General features: G+C 41.2%; 1 protein-coding gene across 7 annotated transcripts in view; it reads left to right on the top strand.

The window, feature by feature from the left end:
• Nucleotides 1–22,221, top strand: part of ADCYAP1R1 (ADCYAP receptor type I) — a 134,059-nt gene that overhangs the window by 33,017 nt on the left and 78,821 nt on the right. For all 7 annotated transcript variants that reach the window (XM_090143276.1, XM_090143277.1, XM_090143275.1 and 4 more), the window contains exon 2: nt 1,338–1,506. In XM_090143276.1, the coding sequence (XP_089999402.1) occupies nt 1,456–1,506 (51 nt within the window). In that variant the 5' untranslated portion in view covers nt 1,338–1,455. The remainder of the gene's footprint in view (nt 1–1,337; nt 1,507–22,221) is intronic.

Raw genomic sequence — 22,221 nt, 5'->3', positions numbered from 1 at the left:
CATCACACAATAAGAGTTTGAAAAGCACCTTGCATTCAAAGTTTTCATTTAACTGTAGGACGAGGAGAAATGGTTTTAAGTTGAGAGAGGGGAGATTTAGGTTGGATGTCAGGGGGAAATTCTTTACAGAGAAAGTGGTGAGGTGCTGGAACAGCTTCCCAGAGAGGCTGTGGATGCCCCGTCCATCCCTGAGGTGTTCAAGGCCAGGTTGGATGGGGCCCTGGGCAGCCTGGGCTGCTGTGAAATGTGGGGGTTGGTGGCCCTGCATTGGTGGGGGGTTGGAGCTTCGTGATCCTTGAGGTCCCTTCCAATCCTGGCAATTCTGTGATTCTGTGATTTACAGGTGTAAACAAAAGAGATAAGAATAGTTCTCTGTCCCTGAGACAAACTGGTGTGGCACAGCTCATGCCCAAGAGCTAAACTCCCATACCTTCCTAAGAAAACAGATTGTGTCTAATCTTCATAGGCAAAGGACCTCAAAGTGAGTTCATCTTAGAGGAACGAGGTCTAGAAGGTAGAGTTAAAATGAAGGGGATCCGTCTCAGGTAATGAGCAAATTCATTTTAAAACATGATGGTAGGTAGGGCACCAAGTTGAGACCTCTAAGCCTAAGAGCACAATTCATTCCTTCCCATTCCTCTTACTGCATGTTCAAAAAGCTCTCAGACTCTTAACAGCTCTTGCCATGAATTTTGTTATCTGGACCAGTGATCTTTGAGAAGAAATCACTAAGTTGTACAGCCTCTTAAGAAACCCTCAGTCATGATTTTGAGCCATTACTGAAATTAAGATCAAGTTCTTTACAGAAGAGTGGTGAGGTGCTGGAACAGCTGCCCAGAGAGGCTGTGGATGCCCCGTCCATCCCTGGAGGTGGTCAAGGCCAGGTTGGATGGGGCCCTGGGCAGCCTGGGCTGCTGTGAAATGTGGAGGCTGGTGGCCCTGCATGTAGCAATGGGGTTGGAGCTTCGTGATCCTTGAGGTCCCTTCCAACCCAAGGCATTCTATGATTCTGTGAAATCATTACTGCAGAAATGAAGCATACAGACCCTTTGACCAGTTCAAAATGTTCCATTATTCCTTCCCTATAGATACAACAGAGCTGCTGTTAGAGAATCTCTTCCAGCACTTTCTATGATGCAAGCTACTGATCATACAGCCATGTTCTTTGGCTTCAAATTTAATATCCGAGCTGATCTTTAATAACTGCAATCCAGACAATTATGACTGACCTCTGATATATGTAGCTTAGTTCAACACAATCTCTGCTTTCTTTCCGTTTCTTTCTTGTACTCTTCCATGTCTGTCGTATTTATAATCATTTTCCTCTTTCACTGCAGAGATTTGAGTCTTGACGTGAAGACACTGACAAGAAGATCTGCAGAGAGTGTGTGCTTCAGCCCTAAGTAACTGTGTCAGAAGCTAAGCTTGACTAAAGACCAAAGTCAAGAGACAAAGATGGCCATCTGTTGGAAGAGCTGCTTCTTCACTCTTATATTGCTTCCCATGGTAAGGATTGTTGTTCTTATTTACACTGCCATTATTTAAATGTGTGTTCCCAAGAGCAGCACTTGCTAACAGTGAAGGTTCTGCCATTGACACTAGCTCTGGTTCTGTTTCTCTGTGGCCACATAGATTCTGTTAAGCATTCTCTAGCTTCCTTTGTAGATGCAATTGGACTGCGAAGCCTAAGCCTTGAGGTATCAGCTGATGCTTTTGGTTGCCTCCATTTTGAAGTGGTCAGTGTTCAGAGAACATGTGAGTGGGCCTTAAAGATAGTGGCACTCCAACTCGTTAGTCACTCTGATGAAGATATAGAGCTTTTTATGAGCAGGACAGGGATTTATTTGTGACATGAATCTTTAGTTACCAAATAATGTGCTATCCTTTGAATTGCTCAGTCCTGACACATGTCAGGGGATTGATCACATTAGTATATGCTTGCCCACTGCCCCCATCTACATTATGGCTCTATCTAGCCTCCTATAAAAACTGTAAGAACGTTGAATAAAGCATGTTTTCTTTCACTTTGCAACCATAGCCAATGGTATACGACCTGTATAATAAATCCATTTTGCATTTCAGCTCAGCTCTTAGCTGGATCATTGAAAACTGTACTTTTCATTACGTCTCAGGAAGCATTTCACAAAGGAATGCTGTGAGAAACAGCACTACTATGTAAATGCTCTATCTGATTCTTATTAAAAGGTTTCTGTTGCTTCCATACAAACGCTTTGCAAACGCCTAATATTCTTTGCTATGCAAGTATAATGTCTTAAAACATTATTGAAATAAACTTTGGTTTTGTTTTTAAGTAAGAATTGCTTAAATTCTTAAATTGTGATGTGACCAGAGTATCTTTTAACAGTATTTAAAGTTTCTTGCTCGTGCATATTGACTGTGTAACTTTTGCAATGTGAAAGAGTCAGCATATAGCACTCCTCTTGATTTTGTCACACACGAATGCACATTCTTTCCTCTTGGGTCTTATTTAGAGGCCATTTTAATTGACTACAAATCTGAAGTGTAGCGTTATTCAAATATATTATTCAGAATGAGAATGTTCATCTAAATAATTTAGCACCTCACTTTATAAATTCCTGATATGTGATTATTTTTTTTTTCCCCCTCAAATGTTGACTATTCTGTTACTTAACTTCCCTGGGCAGGTAGATGGCATTATTTACAGCAGTCCCTTAGGAGCTCCCACCTTACTGCTAAGCCTAGGATGACCTCAGTGTTGACTCAGCAATAAATGTCAATGAGATGCATCCCATGTTAGGTGAAATTGGAGAGCAGATTGGTAGTGCTTCTGTATTTCTGGGTAAGAAATCACATTTTTCAGACTGGAACAAACTTATTTTTGTGATCATGTGAGTTGAAAGGCAAAAGGATTTTTTTTAATGGCCAGTGATCTTCGGCATTTGAAGATTATTGGCATCCAGCTTGAGACAGACAACAGGTATCTTCTTATTTAGAAGTGAACTATTTTTAATTAAGGAAAATAAATGCGGCTGAATGTATTTCTTGAGCTTTTAGAAGATGGATGACCTTCCTGCTGAAGTAAAAGGACAGCAAGCTTCCAATTCTTAGCATTTCAGGACATAACTGTGATCGCTGAGCTGGATAATTAGCGATCTGCTCCAGCTTCTGGACTGAACAGCTCCCTAATGAAATTCTGTGAAGCAAACCAGAGTTGGGAAGAGTAAGTATGATTTTGTACGTGAGGTTACTTCAGTGTTTTTTATGACTGCAGGACTTTCTCATAATCTGTAAGAAGCCAGGTAATAAAATTAGTGATTCCAGAGTGAACTTGTGTATGTGCATACACAGTTCTTTGGTCAGTGAAGGGACTTATTCCCATGGCAGATGTTCTACCATAATTTGTGTGTAGCATACATTCTTCTACAGTTTGTTTTCAAGGACAAGAGCTCAGGAATGGCACAATGTTATGTATGGTTCTTCCCTTGCTGAGAATTTCTATCATGCTTAGGGTAACGTTTTCCCTCTGTTGAGTCTTGTTTTCTCTTTGAACCATTGCTGATATGCTGGGCATGTCCTTAAATTTATACCATTCTATCATGCAGATATAGAGATTTTCTACCAAATCAATGAGAGTGAAAAGTTTGAGTCAGTTTGCTTGTCATCTCATCCTCCAAAGGGTTCCTAAAAAGTCTTCTTTTGCCTTGTTTTTCTCTAACCACACCTGGTACTGTTCAAGAGATCTCCATTTACTTTCAAGGAGAGCTGGTTTTTTTTTGTCTGTGGGTTATTTCCATCCCATGAGCTCTTGAATCTGTGCAATGGCTTGAATGTGCAGTTTTTGCTTTCAACAATCGATTGTCCACCTGAACTAAGGTCCACAATCATGAGAAGGTGAAAAAAAAATAAAGGCAAAAAGTGTCTTGATGGAACGTTCTAGGTGCTCCCAGTTCTAGGCCCAGATCAAACCCCAAGAAAATACTATATGAATAAAAATTTAGATGTGGCCATATGTAGACATGGACAATTCCAATTATCAGAGACCAGAGTGGTTTCTGGTGTGTTTAACAAACTTTTATATTTGCTTACTACAAACGTATTCCTCCTTCTGTTTACTGCCTGGGACTTAAAGCAAGATCTGGAAGAGTGGGAGCTGCTAGGCCTGTAAACTCCTTCAGAGCAAATTCTGAAATCTACTTTTTTTCCCATTTAAAATGTTTTCCTAACTAAAATCCTTTTGATATTTTAGATGTTTTTAGTCCTTCTGTTGTTGCTGTTAGCTAGGCTGCTTATTTTCAGTGCAAAATTGCACTGCAGCCACATCATTTTCTATGTTTTGTCTTTCGTTTGTACACCCGTTTTCTTCACCTAATTTATTTTCATTCTGAATTCATGGAATCATAGAATTGTTTGAGTTGGAAGGGACCTTTCAGGGTCCAACTCCCCTGCAGTGCACAGGACACCCAGAGCTCCATCAGTGCTCACAGCCCCATCCTCTGACCTTGAGTGTCTCCAGTGATGGGGCATCACCTCTCTGTGCAACCTGTGCAGTGCCTCACCACCTTATTGAAAACAGCTTCTTCCTTATATCCACTCTAAATCTTTTAGTTTGAAACCATTTCCCCTTGTGCTGTCACTGCTACCGTCTGTCCCCTTCATTCTTATAGCACCCCCCTTCATGCCACTTCACTGTATTTCTCATTTCATTCAGTTGTGATAGCAGTAGGCATGTTTTTTTGTTTTTATTTGTTTGTTCCGTGTGTTTGTTGTTGTTGTTTTTTAAACTGGAAATATCAACAAAAGTCATCATAAAATTAGTGAAGAGATAGGATCCTAAACCGAGGTTCCTTCGTCTGGTTCCAAATGTACTTGAGAAACAATGAAATTCATGAGTCACAAAGTTGGCTTAGTGTATGAACTGAATTTTAAATGTAACTGCAATGCAGGTGTTCCAACTGTCTGAAATAATTCAATCAGTTGCATTTCTTCAACTAATACTTGGAAATTCTTGTGGATGCATCTGTAATATTGCTAAGCTTAAGGTTTCAAATGAAAAGATGCTTCTTGCAGTGTTTCGTTAGCTGGTGAACATATTCTCAGTGGCCTTTAAAGAAAAGTCTTTTTAAAGACTAAATAAAAAGGGAGAGATGAAAAGAGAAAGGTGTAAGTGATGTCCCTTGTATACAAGCATTGAAATTCAATTGCATTATGGGGTGAGGCGAGGTGGAAGTGTAGGCAGCATCTCATGGATCAGAGAGCCAGATCCTGAATGGATTGTTTTCAAGCCCCCATTCATTAGGAGATGAGAAGAGAAACTAATTCTGTTTACTGTGATAATATATCTCAGCTTTTCAAGGGTTTATATTCTGCACTGAAGAGAAGTTGCTGTATTAGTCCTTATCTGTGGCTGTTCTTTCCAGTGCTGGGCTACGTTCAAGTACGACCATCTATATTTCAGTCCCTTTCATTTTTTAATATGAGAAACTGTGTATAAAGACACATTCACCAGTTCTGCTTCTGCTATGTTTGTTTGAGTATCTGTAGCCTAAATGAGAGGTTCCCTTCCCAGTGGAGGCAGAAACGTGTATGGTTGTGCTGGGCTCTGCTCTTTAAACAACCTGGTTGTGTTGGGCTCTGCTCTTTAGACAACCTGTTTTTTCCGTTTAAGACTTAATGAACTGGCATTTAATGAGTTTATTGGTCTTGTGATTTGTAGGAGCTCATGATCCTGTTAGAAAAGTCAAATTCTCTGCAGGAATACGGCAGTCTTTCACATGATGCTCTGTTGCATGGGAGTTGTCTCTTAGGGAATACCACAGCAATTCCCTGTACAATCATGGCTGGGAATTCCAGAGGAGGATCTTTTCAAAGCCTGTCACTTGTTTAAAAATAATAAAATGGAAAAAAAAAAAGGTCTTAAGATATGTAATACTGGGTAAAGTTTCAAAGATACGGCTCATAATTTGTTGTAAGGTCTGTCCCAGAGATATCAGAGGGGTTCTGTGTTACACAATGGCAGCAGTGCCCTTCAAACATCCCAACTTCAAGCACTTCATAGACGAACAAAAATTAGGATCCTGGTTCCAGACGGTCCTTCCCCTGTCAGCAGGTGGGATGAATACTTCCAGAAGGTGACTGATTGCACCTGAGAGTTCAATAAATCTCTTTGTTTCTCCAAGAGAACTTCAGGTGTTGGCACTCCAAGGATGCCTGGGGCTAGTAGGAGCCCTTGGCATTACATGGTTGCTCTGTCTCCTATGCTGGCACTTGAAATCTCACCCCAGGGACTCCAGCTGTTAGTTAGGATTATTACAGAAGCTGAAGAAAAACACACTTGGTTAAAATGTTTGAAAGCATATTAAGCTTATAAGCACAAAATGTGAAAGACAAACAAGAACAAAAGTAAAAAAAAATGAGTTTTCTACCTACCTCTTTTTCACAATTACTACACACACACACATCCATGGGTAATATTCCTTATTTAAGCAGGTAATCTGTCCAGGTCTTAGAAATGCACAGCAGCAGGACATGAAGCAGAAAATGGTTGCCCTACATTAATGCTTTCATTTTTCTGCCCTCTGGTAGTTGTAATAGTTTCTGTGACAGGCAAATAATACGATGACAACACTGATTTAAGGCCATTAATATGATTCTTTTCCCTGCTGGTTTTATATTCGTGAGCTTGGAGAAGTATTGGGTGAACAGTTCAAATCACAAATTAGGAAATAAAAAAGATGTCTTGGAAAATGAGCCTGTAGAAAGAAATCAAAATCAGTGATTTTTCATATTTCTTGGCTATTAATATATAGCGCTTGGAGGGATGTTATTATTCAAGTCTCTAGCAAGTGTGCCACTGACCTCTTCCTCCTTGGGTTTGCAGAGTCAGCAGTCTAAAAAGGTTTTCTTTAAGGTCAGGTTGAAGAGGTAGTTGTGGTGCAGAACCGAAGCTGCATTATAGAGAAGGGGGAGATGGAAGCAAAAAAGCATGAAGAAAGGAAATGAATAGTAGCTAAATAAATACAGCACAGTGCAATCACTTTGCTGGAGATCTGGCCTTTTATATATTCTCCCATCCCTGTCACCTTTCTGTGTAATGAATTGCAATTTTTACTTTTTCTTCCCAATCTGTAAAGAGTCCAGTGCTTTGCACTATATGGCAAGAACAGGGACCTTCCTGAGGATGTAGGGCACCCAGGATTGGTGCTTGCCCCAGGGTTACAGATGGCAAGGCCATCCAGATGAGCAGTCCATAGGTTGCTTCTGAAATCCCCATTGGAAGAGGCAGAGGATGGAAGGCAGGATGTACTGTGCCTAAGGATGATTCTAGGGCTTCTCTTTCAAACCATTAGAGACAGCTCTTTAATCAAGCTCTACGAAGCCTATAAAAAACACTGCCAAATGTAAAGCCCAAGTGTTGCTATCCTTACAATCCCTGGAGGCTGAGAACACTGCTTAACAAACCCCTCTTTGTCTCTGTGGGCAAAGAGTGAATTGCACACTCCAGGCTCGCTTCTGCTCATGAAAAGAGAACTGGGGTTTGGTTACATTTGCTTTTTTTTTTTTTTTTTTTGCCATGTTGGAAGTCGTTTGGAAGAGAGAATTGGTGAGATATGAGTCCTCTCCTGCACTAAGCATAGTGATGTCTGTGATATATTTATTCTTTGTCATATGCTGGTTGAGCCCAAAAAAGAATATTGCCATTCTAATGAATAGGAACTGTCTGTGTACTTTTTTGTGCCTGTTAGAGCTGAGCTGTGTACTGATGTCAGCAAATGCAGCAATATTTAGCCATCTAAGTGATGGATGTCTAGTTGAAGATATTTATTATTAGTAGTACCTACCAACGATAGTCAGTTGTAAGAGGCAAGCACCTCCAGACATTGGTATGACCTCTCATAAACCCTCCAATAATCTCCTTATTGCAAGGTAATTAAAAATTAGCTTAGATGAGGCTTCGGTTTCCTTAGCTTTTAGAAAACTCATCTTCATTAAGCAGTTTTTATGAATGTCACGTGGATGTTGAATAGATGACTAAGTCACCCTTGCCCAATTGATTGTCTTGCGTTATCATTATCTTGGGACTCATCATCTTTGTCAGGTTATCACAGATGCTGTTTATTATCTTTCCTGAAATACATTTTTAAAATCAACAATTTCATGTGTTTTCTTGCATGACTGACGTCAGATGTCAGTGGAACATTGTATCTCTATGAAAAAAAAATAATGAAAAGTCCATACCATTCAATACTTCACTGTCTTTAAAGCAATGAAAGAAAATCAGCCCTCGTATGCAATCAGTTCACTCCTTCCTCCAATACACCTTATATAAGTGTGCTGAACTGATGAAAACTTTAAGACTGCAAAGTGACTGGGTTTTTTTCTTTTTACTGCTTCTGGCTTTCCTGATAACATATTTATGCAATGTCCTCTTCCGTCAAACATTTCTCTGTATGCTGACTCAGCATCTGTGGGCATCTGTTATTCAGAGGTTATTTAGGCTAAATGCAGTCCGGTGGATTGGTTGTTTAAAGACTCCTGAAGAAGTTTGTCAGTCATGTGAATTACTGATATTTGTAGATTTGGGAAGGGAAAATACAGGGTTATCTATTTATTTCTTTGTTTTTACTTTATTTTTCTTACCCAAAGCACACGTGTAAGCATGTTATGTATTTTGGCATAAAGATGTTCAGACCTTTATTTTGGCTTTACTGTTTGTAAAGTGCTTGCCAGATAAGTAATAATGTGGAATGCATTATTGATAAGATTAAAATACACTGAAGTTCAAAGTTATAAGATAGTGTTCACTTCCTCATAAATATATATTTCCTTGCTGACCTCTGGCTGATCTGGTTTTAGTTACAAGATTTCAATCATAGAATCATAGAATCACCAAGGTTGGAAAAGACTGAGTATCATCCAGTTCAACTGTCAACCTACTACAAATATTTCCCACTAAATCATGTCCCTCAGTACAACATCTAAGTGTTTCTTGAGCACAATTGAACAAATAAAACATGTTTTTGTACTGCAGTACAAACTCAATTCCCGTGCAGTTCTGGGCTAAAGTAGCCCTTTTTAGTGTCTCTTCAACCTATGTAGATACACAAAATAAAAACCTATTTACCCATCGTGTATTGTCTATTATGCCTGAAGTAGCAGCAGATACACTCCGTAAACTACCTTCAAGCTCATTTAAAGTAACTGTTGGATCTGCCTTCATGTCTTCCATCTAGCAGCTTTGATAAAAATCATGGTGAGGTTATTATTCACTATGACCAGCCACGGCAGCAGGCCATTCCCTTGTCCATTTCTTTTGCAGAACAGCGGTGGGAGGGAAGGCTGCAGCAGTGGGAATGGGCTGTAAGATGGTGGATGGACTTTTGATATTCTAAGGAAGTAAGACTTAGGCGATCACAGCTGTGAATGTGTGTTTAGTTTGCCATTTTTCCAGGTCATCTGTCTATCTGTCATAGAATCATAGAATTTGGAAGGGACTTCAAGGATCATCAAGCTCCAACCCCCCTGCTGCAGAAGGGTTGCGTTCTCAGATGAATTAATTTTCCAAAAGTTTGATGGGAATTCTTTGTTAAAGACAGAGATATTGTTAATTCTCTAAAGAAAAATGAACTTCAGAATAAGTTAAAGCCATAGAAGAAAGCACGGTATCCAAACAGGATCTCATCTGGGAGATGCTAATCCATACGATCAATGACTAAAGCCTTATGCTACTGATCACAAAACTCATCAGCTTTGTTTTCAAACAAGATCTTACAGCTAATTCAGGTATTATTGGATCCCTGATGTTAGAACAGTAACTTAAGACATGAGAGCTGGAAGATCAAATGCTCCTTATGCCTCAGATTAGCGTTTACTTTGAGTAGTGCTTCAGCTTCTTGTTCCTTGTTCTTTGTGAAATGAGGACATCTCTGCTGCTCTGCCTCTAAAAACCACAGATGAGTATGAAGCTGTGGAGAAAGCACTACCTCCTGAGTTTTCCTGCACTGATACAAAGTCCTATGTAAATCTCCATCTCATGAATGCTTTCATCTTTATATCAGCACATGTATTTCTTCTGCACTTCACGCAAGTTTATTTGTTCTGCTTTTTTTAATTGTGCATACCAACTACATTTTTTTGAGATTTTTTTCCCCTGTGAATAAAAGGAGTAGATGGACACCAGAAACTACAATATTGGTTTTGCTTTGGTTTTCTCACTGTTACCTATTTGTTAAATCACTAATTCTGCATATCTTTAACAACAGGACACAAAGACAAATGTTCAGCCATGGAATTCTCTCTTGAGTCCATTTATTGCTGTTAACAGAAGCCAAAAAAACACCGTGTGGATGATAACTTGTATTAAAGGAACAGGTTGTTGTATAGTGAGGTCAACTCCTGCTACATGGTAGTGCTTGCAACTGGAGGCCTTTGGATGTTGACCAGTGTTAAGTGGCGAGCTTCCAACTGTGATCATTTGGGAAACAAAGAGAATCAAAGAAAAGGAATTAAATCTGGAGTTTAAAGTAACAAAAACAAAGGGAAAGTGGGAGTGATGTGTATCACAGAATGACAGAAACACCAAGGTTGGAAAAGACCTACAAGATCATCCAGTCCAACCATCTACTTACCACCAATAGTTCTCACTAAACCATGTCCCTCAATACAAAATCCAAATGTTCCCTGAACACCTCCAGGGTCAGTGACTCCACCATCTCCCTGGGCAGCCCATTATATACCGACCACAGGACGGTACCTTGGGACATGATGCCCCTGCCCTTGGAGGAATTCTTTTCTTTTCCTCCTTGCAGTACTTGGTGCAGCCAGACAACCTGTATCATGAGTTGGAGCAACTGCAGGACTTGTTGCAGGAATTGGAGTTGGAAAGTCCATTGCATTGTCAACAGATGCAGAGGTATTGTCTTTCCCTTGAGGATGCTGAATAGTGCTGAACCATGTTCAGTAGACATAAGCCAGGCCCCAGCACACTGCGGTGATTTGTGTATGAATAATGTTATTCTAGAGGTAAAGTTCTATCTTTCAGTATTTCCTGCATTTGGAAGGCAGGTGTTCTTATTCCTGTAACTTTTTCATATGTGGAAATATGAAATATGGTTGTCGGTTAGCAAAGGAGTAATACAGGAATTCTGAACACAGTCGTCTTGAAGATGAAGTAAATAGAAGTTAACATATATTGGAGTCACCCAGAATAACCCACGAGGAACAATGTAAAGTATGTTCTACCAGTTTTGCTTTCAAGTCTTTTTATTGCCTTAATTATGAGAGAATTTTGCTCGCATGGGAGGGGAAATTCTTCTCTCTCTCTCTCTTTAGTATGTAGTCGTCATACTGTATGTCCATTTATTTATGCTTTCTACTGATATCAGGATAACCAAAGCAAACTGAAATAACATCCCTCTATTTCTGACCCTACCTATGCAAAAAACGAAGCTTTTTCATTAAGAACAATTTGAACCAAATCAAAGGATTACTTCAGTGTTTCCATATCTCTTTTTCGTATGTCTTACTGCAGTTCAGAAGTAAGCGAGGTTGAGAAAATGTAGATCACTTGCCTTAGAGAAAATGCTTTGCTCATCATTAATCCCATGCACATATATATCTGTAAAGGGAAGGTAAGGATCCAAACTCCCTGAGGAGTAAAAATAAAATGCTCTGTGGAAATGAATTTTCTCTCCATAATTAGAAATACGTTATCAGAAGTGAACTTCTTTGGAGGAAAGCATATGAGTTAGGGAGCTGGAAATGAAGACGATAAGTCTGATAGCTGAGCAATTCTTGCCTCTTTCCTGAGGTCATGTTGCACATATTGTGTGACTCTCACCAGACACTGCTATTATCTGAAGAGGCAAAAATTAGCTCATGCTGCTGGGATGCGTACTATATCAAGACTTTTGGAATCCAGAATCGCTGAAAATTTCATAAAAGAATTCAGGGAGATTGTGGTGTGGTCACTGTCACTGAGAAAGTAGCGTCCAGCATTTCTGAGTCCAAATACACAAAGTTAGTGGACTCTGTTAAATCTGAATACAGAAATATTCCAGAAGAGCCTTCCTGTCTTTCTCCAAAATGACAATTTCAGTCCACTGGCAAATTAAATTTGGGAGGAGAGACTTAAATATATTGGTCAACATTTATTATCTTTTGTGTAAAATAGTAACCATGTATCCTAGGACTTCTAAGTTTTTATTGTGTTTTAATATTCCCTTCCCTTCCCTTCCCTTCCCTTCCCTTCCCTTCCCTTCCCTTCCCTTCCCTTCCCTTCCCTTCCCTTCCCTTCCCTTCCCTTCCCTTCCCTTCCCTTCCCTTCCCTTCCCTTCCCTTCCCTTCCCTTCCCTTCCCTTCCCTTCCCTTCCCTTCCCTTCCCTTCCCTTCCCTTCCCTTCCCTTCCCTTCCCTTCCCTTCCCTTCCCTTCCCTTCCCTTCCCGTCCTTTCCCTCCTCCCCTTCCCCTTCCCCTTCCCCTCCCCTTCCCTCCCTTCCCCTCCCCTTCCATTTCTCTCCCCTTCCATTTCCCTCTCCTCTCCTCTCCTCTCCTCTCCTCTCCTCTCCTCTCCTCTCCTCTCCTCTCCTCTCCTCTCCTCTCCTCTCCTCTCCTCTCCTCTCCTCTCCTCTCCTCTCCTCTCCTCTCCTCTCCTCTCCTCTCCTCTCCTCTCCTCTCCTCTCCTCTCCTCTCCTCTCCTCTCCTCTTTTTTTTTTCTTTTTAAATTTTGACACTGAAAAATTGTCTCTTGTTTAAATATGCAAAAAGTTTCCCAGTCTGAAATGTCTGCGCATTGCAGTCAGCTGCAAACAGCACAGCTGAAGCATCTGTTATCCTTGGAGAAAGCCCCTGTGCCACAGTGTTCTGCATTCTGCAGCACGAATGCCCTTGTACCTGCCAGCCGGGATGGCTGCCTTAACGCTTCAACTGCCTGCTGTGTTTTGTTGGGGCTGAGCACAGCAGGAGAGTTGTAGCACGAGGATAATGGAACGCATCCAGAATCTGTCCTTATTCACTACGATATCACCTATCTGAGCAAGTTGCTGTATAGCGGCAGAGCAGAAAATGCTGGAGCAGAATCTAGGTCATGATAAGACTCTGAAAGTGAGACCTGTGGCTTAGCTGTCAGGATCTGAAATGGATCCAAGTCCTGCGGGTTTATTTGGAACAAAGTCACTCTTTAAGGGGGAGATCTGTTCTTAGAAGAAGACCATCTCTGTCACCATGTGTTGTCCCTCCTTAAATCAAACCACATCCTGCAGTGATGCAGGAATTTGAGGCTGGATATGCAATCTGGCACTTTGCGGGTTTTTTTGTTTGGTTGGATTTCTAGTAATTTTTGAGGCTTTATTTTGTAACTTATCGTATATCAGAATGCCATGGAACCTGATTGAGGCTCAGCTCTCACAGCACAGCACAGCACAGTCAACAGTGGAATTTTCTAAGCATACCTCATGAGCAGGACACAAATGATGCATGTATGCAATAGTCAGAGAGCAGCTAGCAAGGCAGAGGCTGAGTGTTGTGGTTTTACTGGGACCAAGATGTGGGCTTCTGCTGATAGTTACTCTGGATATGCATTTCTTTCTTAATGCTGTATATGAAAAGAGTGTATTTTTCTTTTGTGATATCATTAGCAGGCAGTTGACGTCCAATATTATCCTCAGTCACTGCATGTTCTTGAGCAGAGCACATTTGAGCTGCATCCATGTCACAAAGCATGAGCCAACTTCAAAGCCTCATGTTCTCAGTTTTGGAAAGTATAAGTAATAGGATTAAAGGCAAAGGCCAGATGTTCTCTTGTAAAGAATTATTTGTCTATGTACATGAGTCGATGAGTTGGGTACTTTAATATAAGAAGGTAAATGCTGCACAACAAGTAATGTGGCTGCTTGCATTCAGCAATGTCTGATGTATCTTAATGCAGGTATTTTGCTTATGCTTACCAGCAGCCAGGATAGAACTTCTGCATGTACAGAAGTTACTGTGAATCAACAAATTTATTAAACTGCTGTCTCTGTGAAAGGACTTGTGTTGGTAGAACTGATCAGCCCTTCCTTTAGCAATGGTTTACCTACCCAGAACTTCACAACTATTGTGATATTGCTGCATATCAATGGAGAATTCTCTTCTCTTAGATGAGATAGAAATGACATTGAAATGCCATTTAAATGCTATTATTGAATATTGCTAGATATTCAAATACTGAAGATCAACTGTGATGCATGCCCAGTGATGGTGCAGTACTTCTGCTGGCCTGCCTATAGTGAAAATACAATGCAAAGATAACAGTAGCTGGGAGGGGATTCAACAGGACGATGTCTACAGCTGCACAAGTCGTCATAGGCTCTCATTTCTGTTATTATCAAGAAACAAGTACTGAGTCTGCAAGTATTTTTCTATAGCCATCAATACTGACCAGCACTGAGTGTCTAAACCATTAATTGACTGTTAGAGGTGCTTCTGATAATTCTCAATAGCATTTATGCAGTCCTAAATCTGGAGTTAAGGCACCCACCACGTAGGCAGACAATTGTAGAGATAGGAACCTTTCTTTATTTGATCACCTAATAAAAGTAGAATTAGCCACATATTCTCTGTGGTATAAATCCAGGTGGAAGGATTATTGTGGTCAATATCTTTAGACAGGCAAAATTTTGGAATATTCAAACCTATGGAATACTCAGTGGCCATTGTTTCAATGTCATCTTCATCCATCAGGAATATGTTCGTATATCTAACGTTCTTCTTTTCCCACATCCCCTTTTAAAACATTGATTGCAAGATAGTGAAATATTTCATATCGACATCTTTAAGCAGAATAAAAACATTTCTTGCTTCTTAACTGGATTACTTGAATTGCTCCCTGTTTTCTCAAAAAATCAGTGCGATTAATCTGTTCAATCTTTTTTATTTTTTTATTTTTTTGTATCAATGCTAAATGACTTTGAGTGTGACCAAAACTGACAAAGCACAGATATATCATACTCTTTACAGTCATAATTTGGGACAGCAGAAGAACAAGTCATCTTATGAGCCATGACACTGCCAGATATCTACTTACAGTCATTGCTACACAGTGCCCATAGCCCAAGAAGAACCAAAGCCCCATCTTCAAGTTTCTTCCTCACTTGCTCCTCCTAAATGCCTCTTAAGCTGAATCTTTCTCTGAAAAATGGAAATTTGTTGCTGGTAGTGTTGCTTTTTTCTGTGTACGGTCTCACCGATCATCATTAGCAAGTTTTTCCTACACGGCCTCTTTTCCTTTCTAATCCCTCTGCTCAGCTCTGTACTGGCTCAGCTCACCGTGTTGATGCTCCAACACACCATTCACTGTTCCTTCCTTTCCTTCATGAATACAAACTTTATTCCCCTCCTTGAGTTTTTATAGAGGACTAGTGGTGAAACACTCCAGAGACCAGAGTGAGAAAGGAAGGTTTGTTGAGAAAGCTAATCTAGGCGAGATCTTTTGTACCAGGTTTTGATTCCCTGTGAGATCTGAGAGTTTTTTTCCCATTGGTTTTTCCCCTCACTTTGGCACAATATCTGAACCAACATCTCTTAGCACTGAAAGGAGAAGGAGGAAAATTGAGAATGAGCTTGAGTACTTCCCGTTATTACCCGTGTTGTAATAAGCTCTTTGCCTCCGTTCTTCAGTACTCTCCCCAGTCCCAAAGCCCCTTAGGGGAAAATCAGCTGTAGCACGATGCACTTACTGGAACCACCTGTGGGGAGGACTGAAAAGGAGAAATGTGTGTGATAGTTGAGGGCAAATAGCTTTAATTTAATTAGTGGATTAATTAAAGCTTTCTCCCCTGGGTAGGGTATATATGTGTGTGTGGAGAAAGTGTTTCCTCAGCCTCCCGTTGCTGTTCTTCACGCATTTCTGTTCCAAGTGTGACTCAGATGGGGTTTCTATTGAGCTTATTGGGAGCCTGCACAAAACAAATTTCCTGTCTAAGATCTTTTTTCTTTGGGGTTTTGTTTAAAGTAATGAAGTATCAATGGACAAATAATAACATGCAGTAACAAAACTTGCCTTGCAAATGAATGTGGCATCCGGCAGCATGACAAACACAGAAATCCCAAATGCTTTTCTGTTTATCAGTGTCCTCTCAGTGAGGCAGGTCTTACGTTAGCACAGGTTCCTTCTGCCTTCCCATAGTGAAATTCATCATGAGTTTTCTTCAATCTGATAAACCATTCAGCTGCTTGACAGCCTTGTCTCTTCACACTGTACGCAGATGCTGAGGAAGTCAGATTAAAGTCAACAGTGTCCCGGACTTAATAACAAGACCATAACCTGTAGACCTAAAGTTATCCCTTTCTATCTTCAAAAACTTCCGGTTTTTGGCTACTCAATACACAAAAGATGTCAGTCAACTGGAGTGAGTTCAGAGGAGAGCCATCCAAATGGCCTGTGAGGAGAGGATGAGGAAAACAGCCTTGTGTAGGCTGCTGGGGATACCTAGTAGGAGCCTTACAATAACTATAAGGAAGTCATCCAGAAGATGGAGCCAGGCTTTTCATCACGATGTGTGTCATGACAACAAAAGACTATGGGTATAATAGAAAGTATTACTGTTTTACCTTGAGGTGAGGTGAGCATTAGTGTAAATTACATAGAGAGGTCTTGCAGTCTCCAGGTTTTCACCTGAAAAAAAGAAAAAAGGATAAAAACCCTCCAAGACACTTAAATCCCATTACTCTTGGATACTTTTGAAGATGAGTGGAAATTGTGATGTTGTCAGGAGACTATCAAGTTTTCAAGACTTTGACGTTCCTTAACTTTGGAGAGGAAAGTCTTAGGAACAGTGGAAGAAATGCATAATTACACAATATAATAACAACCAGAAATTATTATCAATCTTTAGTTTCACTTCAAGCGTGCTTGTGTCTAGAAGGATTTCTAAACACTTGTCCAGTGAGTGGTTCCATCCCTTCAGTACGAGGCTTCAAGAAACTCACAGGCTTCTTCTGGGGAAACTGGCTGCCTGTGGCCTGGACAGGTACACACTCCTTTGGGTAAGAAACTGGCTGGAGGGCCGTGCTCAACGGTGGTGGTTAATGGAGTGAAGTTCAGCTGGCGACCTGTTTCAAGTGGTGTCCCCCAGGGGTCGGTGCTGGGGCCCATCTTGTTTAATATCTTTATTGATGACCTAGATGAGGACATTGAGTGTACCCTCAGTGAGTTTGCAGATGACACCAAGCAGGGAGGTGGTGTTGATCTGCCTGAGGGCAGGGAGGCCCTTCAGAGGGACTTAGATAAGCTGGATTGCTGGGCTGAAGTGAATGGAATGAGGTTCAACAAGGCCAAGTGTCGGGTCCTGCACTTTGGCCACAACAACCCCATGCAGCGCTATGGGCTTGGGGACGAGTGGCTGGATGATTGTGAAGAGGAAAGGGACCTGGGGGTGTTGGTTGATGCTCGGCTGAACATGAGCCAGCAGTGTGCCCAGGTGGCCAAAAGGGCCAGCGCCATCCTGGCCTGCATTAGAAATGGTGTGGCCAGCAGGAGCAGGGAGGTGATCATCCCCTGTACTCAGCTCTGGTGAGGCCGCACCTCGAGTGCTGTGTTCAGTTTTGGGACCCTCACTGCAAGAAAGACACTGATGCCCTGGAGCGTGTCCAGAGAAGGGCAACGAAACTGGTGGGGGGTCTGGAGCACAAGTCCTATGAGGAGCGGCTGAGGGAGCTGGGATTGTTTAGTTTGGAGAAGAGGAGGCTCAGGGGAGACCTCATCGCACTCTGTAACTTCCTGAAGGGAGGTTGTGGTGAGGAGGGGTTTGGCCTCTTCTCCCAGGCAACGAGCAGGACCCGGGGAAATGGCTGCAAGTTGTACCGGAAGAGGTTTAGGTTAGACTTAAGGAAGAACTTCTCTCAGAGAGTGGTCGGGCACTGGAATGGCTGCCCAGGGAGGCGGTGGAGTCGCCATCTCTGGCAGTGTTCAAGAGGCGTCTGGACGAGGAGCTGCGAGATCTGGTTTAGTAGTTTGTGGTAGCAGTGGCAGTGTGAAGACAGTTGGACTAGATGATCTTATAGGTCATTTCCAACCTTGTGATTCTATGATTCTATGATTCTATAAGTTGGTATTGCTGGCCATTAGAGATAAAGATACACTTTGGTTTAACTCAAGGTGTTGGTTCCTGTGGAGGTTGCCAGCTATGCTGATAATGTCTCATCATGCTTAAAGAAAGGTTTATCAACCAACCCATCTACTGGATAGAAGGACAAGCTCAGAAATGGATTTTCCTGATGTTGCATAACACGTTTTGTCCGGAGTTGCCACTTCAAAAGATACACACTGAGCAAAGGGAGCTGTTGATTATGCTGCAGCTGTTTTGTAATCTACAGTAAGACCTGCATCTCTGCAGGAGCTGCCAATGTTAAAAGATGACCGTATCTTAAATTCATGGAAGCCCGTTTGAAAGAGATCAGTGTTCTGTTTTGGTAGTTTGCACTGTTGGATTCTTGCTGTTACTTAAAGCATTGTACAGTCGTTCCTTGGTTTGAATAAGTTTTTAATCAGTTTGCCCTTTTGCTTAGTCTGAAGTGTTTTGAAATGAACAGTAGTTTGCATACTGTTTACCCAGGCAGACAAAAACACAACCAAGTAACAACATAAGGTTTTCCTGGAGACAACAACTTACTCAGCTGCCAAGCCAATGCTGTGGGTACCCATGATCATGTAAATCAGTTCTGGGGAAAAAAAAAAAATCCCACAGGTAATCACAGCTTCTTCTGAAAGACCTCTACTTCTAACAGTGTTTTTCAAGTCTTGGCTCTGGTTTGACCAGAAATACTTGCTAGGAATACGGAGTAAATCTACTGATATTGTTTCTATTGCAAAGTAAGCTTTTTCTTTCTTTTTTTTTTTCCTTTCTGAAATGCCCACGACTATTAATATATCAGTTTTTGAGCTCACTTTAAAGCAAAGAGTCACAGTAAAATCGTCACCAAGAACAATTCAGTACAAAGCGAATGATCTTACAAACATAAGGGATTAAACATCTTGCTTGCATTACTTTGCATCAACTTGATATTGATGTAGAAGACTTTGCACAAGAGATTTAGCGAAGCAGCAATAGTGATGGTTTGTTTGCTTTCCCCCAACCTCTATTTTTTACCCTTCTCCTCATTTCATGGTGCCTCATGTGAGACATCTGGAATAGTATGAAAATAATCACTTTGAAAAAATTATTTTAAAAAAGGGTCAGACCTTTACAGGCAGAAAATGGAAAGAAAAGTTCATGCTACTGAATCATTCTATTTGATCAAGTCTTTGTAAAAATGAAGATGCCAAAGGAATTGCATAGTTCATTATCACTTCCTTATTATGACTTCAGAACATCTTGCCTGACCCTGGAGTATCTCAGGAAGGCTGCTGACTTTTCTCACTCCTGTGGTTCCACTGAGTTAACTTGTAGAGGGAAATGATGTTTTAAAACAAATATGAATGTTCTTACGGAGAATAAAATGAGCAGAACTCATTTTTGAATGTCTGTATGTGGTCAAAGTCAGCTCAGCAGTAAGATGATCCAAATGAGTTAGGATTATTCTGGGACATCTTTCACTGCTCTTTTTTTTTTTTTCTTTTTTTTTTTCCAGATCCTTCCTTATGAAGAAAGGTTGAGGGAATTGGGCTTGTTTAGCTTGGAGAAAGCTCTAGGGAGACCTCTTTGTGGCCAGTATCTGAGGGGAGTGTATAAACAGGAGGGGAAATGGCTGTTTATGGGGATGGATAGTGATAGGACAAGGGAGCATGGTTTGAAACTGAGACAGGGGAGGTTTGGGTTGGATATGAGGAGGAAGTTTTTCACCCACAGGGTGGTGAGGCACTGGAACAGGTTGCCCAAGGAGGCTGTGGATGCCCCATCCCTGCAGGCATTCAAGGCCAGGCTGGATGTGGCTCTGGGCAGCCTGGGCTGCTGGTTGGCGACCCTGCACAAAGCAGGGGGTTATAACTAGATGAGCATTGTGCTCCTTTTCAACCCAGGCCATTCTATCATTCTATGATTCTATGATTCCAGCCACCCAAAAACCTCTCTCATGCACAAGTTTTTATCAGTGAATATGAATGTGGCACAAGGATTGCGTTCCCTTTCACAAAGAATGTCCTGTCATGTCTCTGAGAAGATGCTCATGTACTTGATATATAACTTAGAAAATGAGTCAAGTGCTGAAGTGTAAAAGCCTTTTTCCATTAGGTGTGCATTACAGGGTCCAAAATATCCTGACAAAGGGCAAATATAAAGTCCCGTGCTGACAGCAGCAACTGAAGGTGAAGTGAGATACCCTAAGGCATGTTAAATGGCCTAGACATCTGTACTGAGTCTTCTAACTTCTTCCCCTTAGTTTTAGCCATATGTCAAATAGGTATACATGCAGCCAGGACAGCTGCCTAAGCGTGGTGCTCAGTTTAAGTTTATATGTCCTGTTTCTCAGTGCCTGTGGTTAGGAAGCATCTTCCTAGTGCAGTCCAGTGCTGCTCTCTTGGAGCTGTCTACTATCAGCCTAGCTTTGTGCTCCTTGGATATTTTTTTAGGACTATTGTCTCCCCATTTGCAGGTTTACAGGAAATGAGGACCCAGGAAGCAATGTCACTGACTTGTACCACCCCATACTTAAATCAGGGCACAGTCACTTATACATGCTGGGAACAGATGAAGGGTTATTACAGTGCTCTGTAGATAGCACCAAATTTATGCACCAAATCAAGCAGCCTGCCATCTTGCCTTTGCTATGCAGAAATCGTGTGGAGAGGAAGAAGTTGCTCACAAATTTATCTTCACCTCTCTTGTTCCCAGTGTTTGGTGTTCTTGAATTGAAAGGAGGAGAACACCTCCTGCTGAAAGAAGTTGTCTACACTGACTTACTTCCATTAAAAAGTGCATGCTAGCCTTCTGATCTGCATAATGCCTTCTATGAGGTTGCTTCCCTGGGGCATCCACGTGTTGAGGGATGTCTTGTTTGAACAGTTGGCTCTAAACAGTTTCTAATCTGATCTATGCATGTAGCTAGGTCAGGTCTGGAGGTGTGCAGCTCAGGCTTGTGCACTAACAGTGGCTTTTGTAACAGAAAAGTTCCCATTAGAGCAGCACCTTGAGATGTGAGAGAGTATATTTATGCTGTTACATGATAACATGACTTATTAAAATTATTGTCACTCCAAGGGATCAACCATCACTCATAGGCTGATTTCTGTGGCGATGGCTCTAATAAGAATAAAAGAGGAATAAATGAAAGCTGTGTATTGCACATCTACAGAGACTTTGAGTGGTGGTTTCACACTGATGGTCAGATTTACTCCACCACACTGATGTCTTTACCTCCTCAGAGCAATGGGGAAAAAATACAGTGGAAAAAAGCTCATGAGTTGAGATAAGGACAGGGAGATCACTCACCAATTACCTTCAAGGGCGAAACAGGCTCAGTGCAGGAAGAATAATGTAATTTATTTAGATTAGAGCAGTGAGAAATAGAAGAACTAAAAATCTATTGAAAATACATTCCTTTTCAAAACTGGTGTGAGTCAATCTCCTCCACTTCAATGAGAATAATATATATTTTTTAAATTTAAACGTGAACTTCCTGTGTTTTCCACCTCCTTTCTTGATTTTTTTTGGTACGTATCAAAATATTTCTTAACAGCACGTGTCACTGATATTTTCTGGGAAGCAGCCACCAGACTGCCTACAACGAGTTCAGGAAATCGTAAATGTCCTTGAGGCAAAAGAATTGACATCGTGGGGCCATGAAGTTCAAGCATATGCTGCCATTTCGGCTGTGCTCTGCTGTTCACTTGTTAAAGACTGACTTGACAGATGAAAGGCATAAACTCTGCCAGTACGTAGTGAGTGGAGACACGTGAAACATATGGATCCTTTCAAGAAAACGTGATAACCTCAAAGCGTCTCTGCCTTCAACAAAGAAATGTTTTGTTATAAGCGATCCAAACATGGCTTTATTTTCTCTGAAAAGACACTGCTAATTAGCAGAGATGACAGGCAGCTTCTGTTCTCTCACTGAGGTTGCTCTTTTCTCCTTCTCTTTGTTTTCTGTCTTAGTTTCATTGTTCCTTGATAACTTCTTTAATGTCTGTTAGAATCATAGAATTGCTCAGGTTGGAAAAGAACTTAAAGATCACCAAGTCCAACCACAACCAAACCATACTACTCTAACCACATCCACCACGTTTGAACACATCCAGGGCTGATGGCTCAACCACCCCCATGGGGAGTCCATT

Source organism: Phasianus colchicus, chromosome 6 (assembly GCF_987193195.1).
Source record: "Phasianus colchicus chromosome 6, bPhaCol1.hap1.1, whole genome shotgun sequence".
Classification (NCBI taxonomy): Eukaryota; Metazoa; Chordata; class Aves; order Galliformes; family Phasianidae; genus Phasianus; species Phasianus colchicus.
Note: the sequence above shows the minus strand (reverse complement) of the source record. Positions and strands in the feature narration are given on the sequence as shown.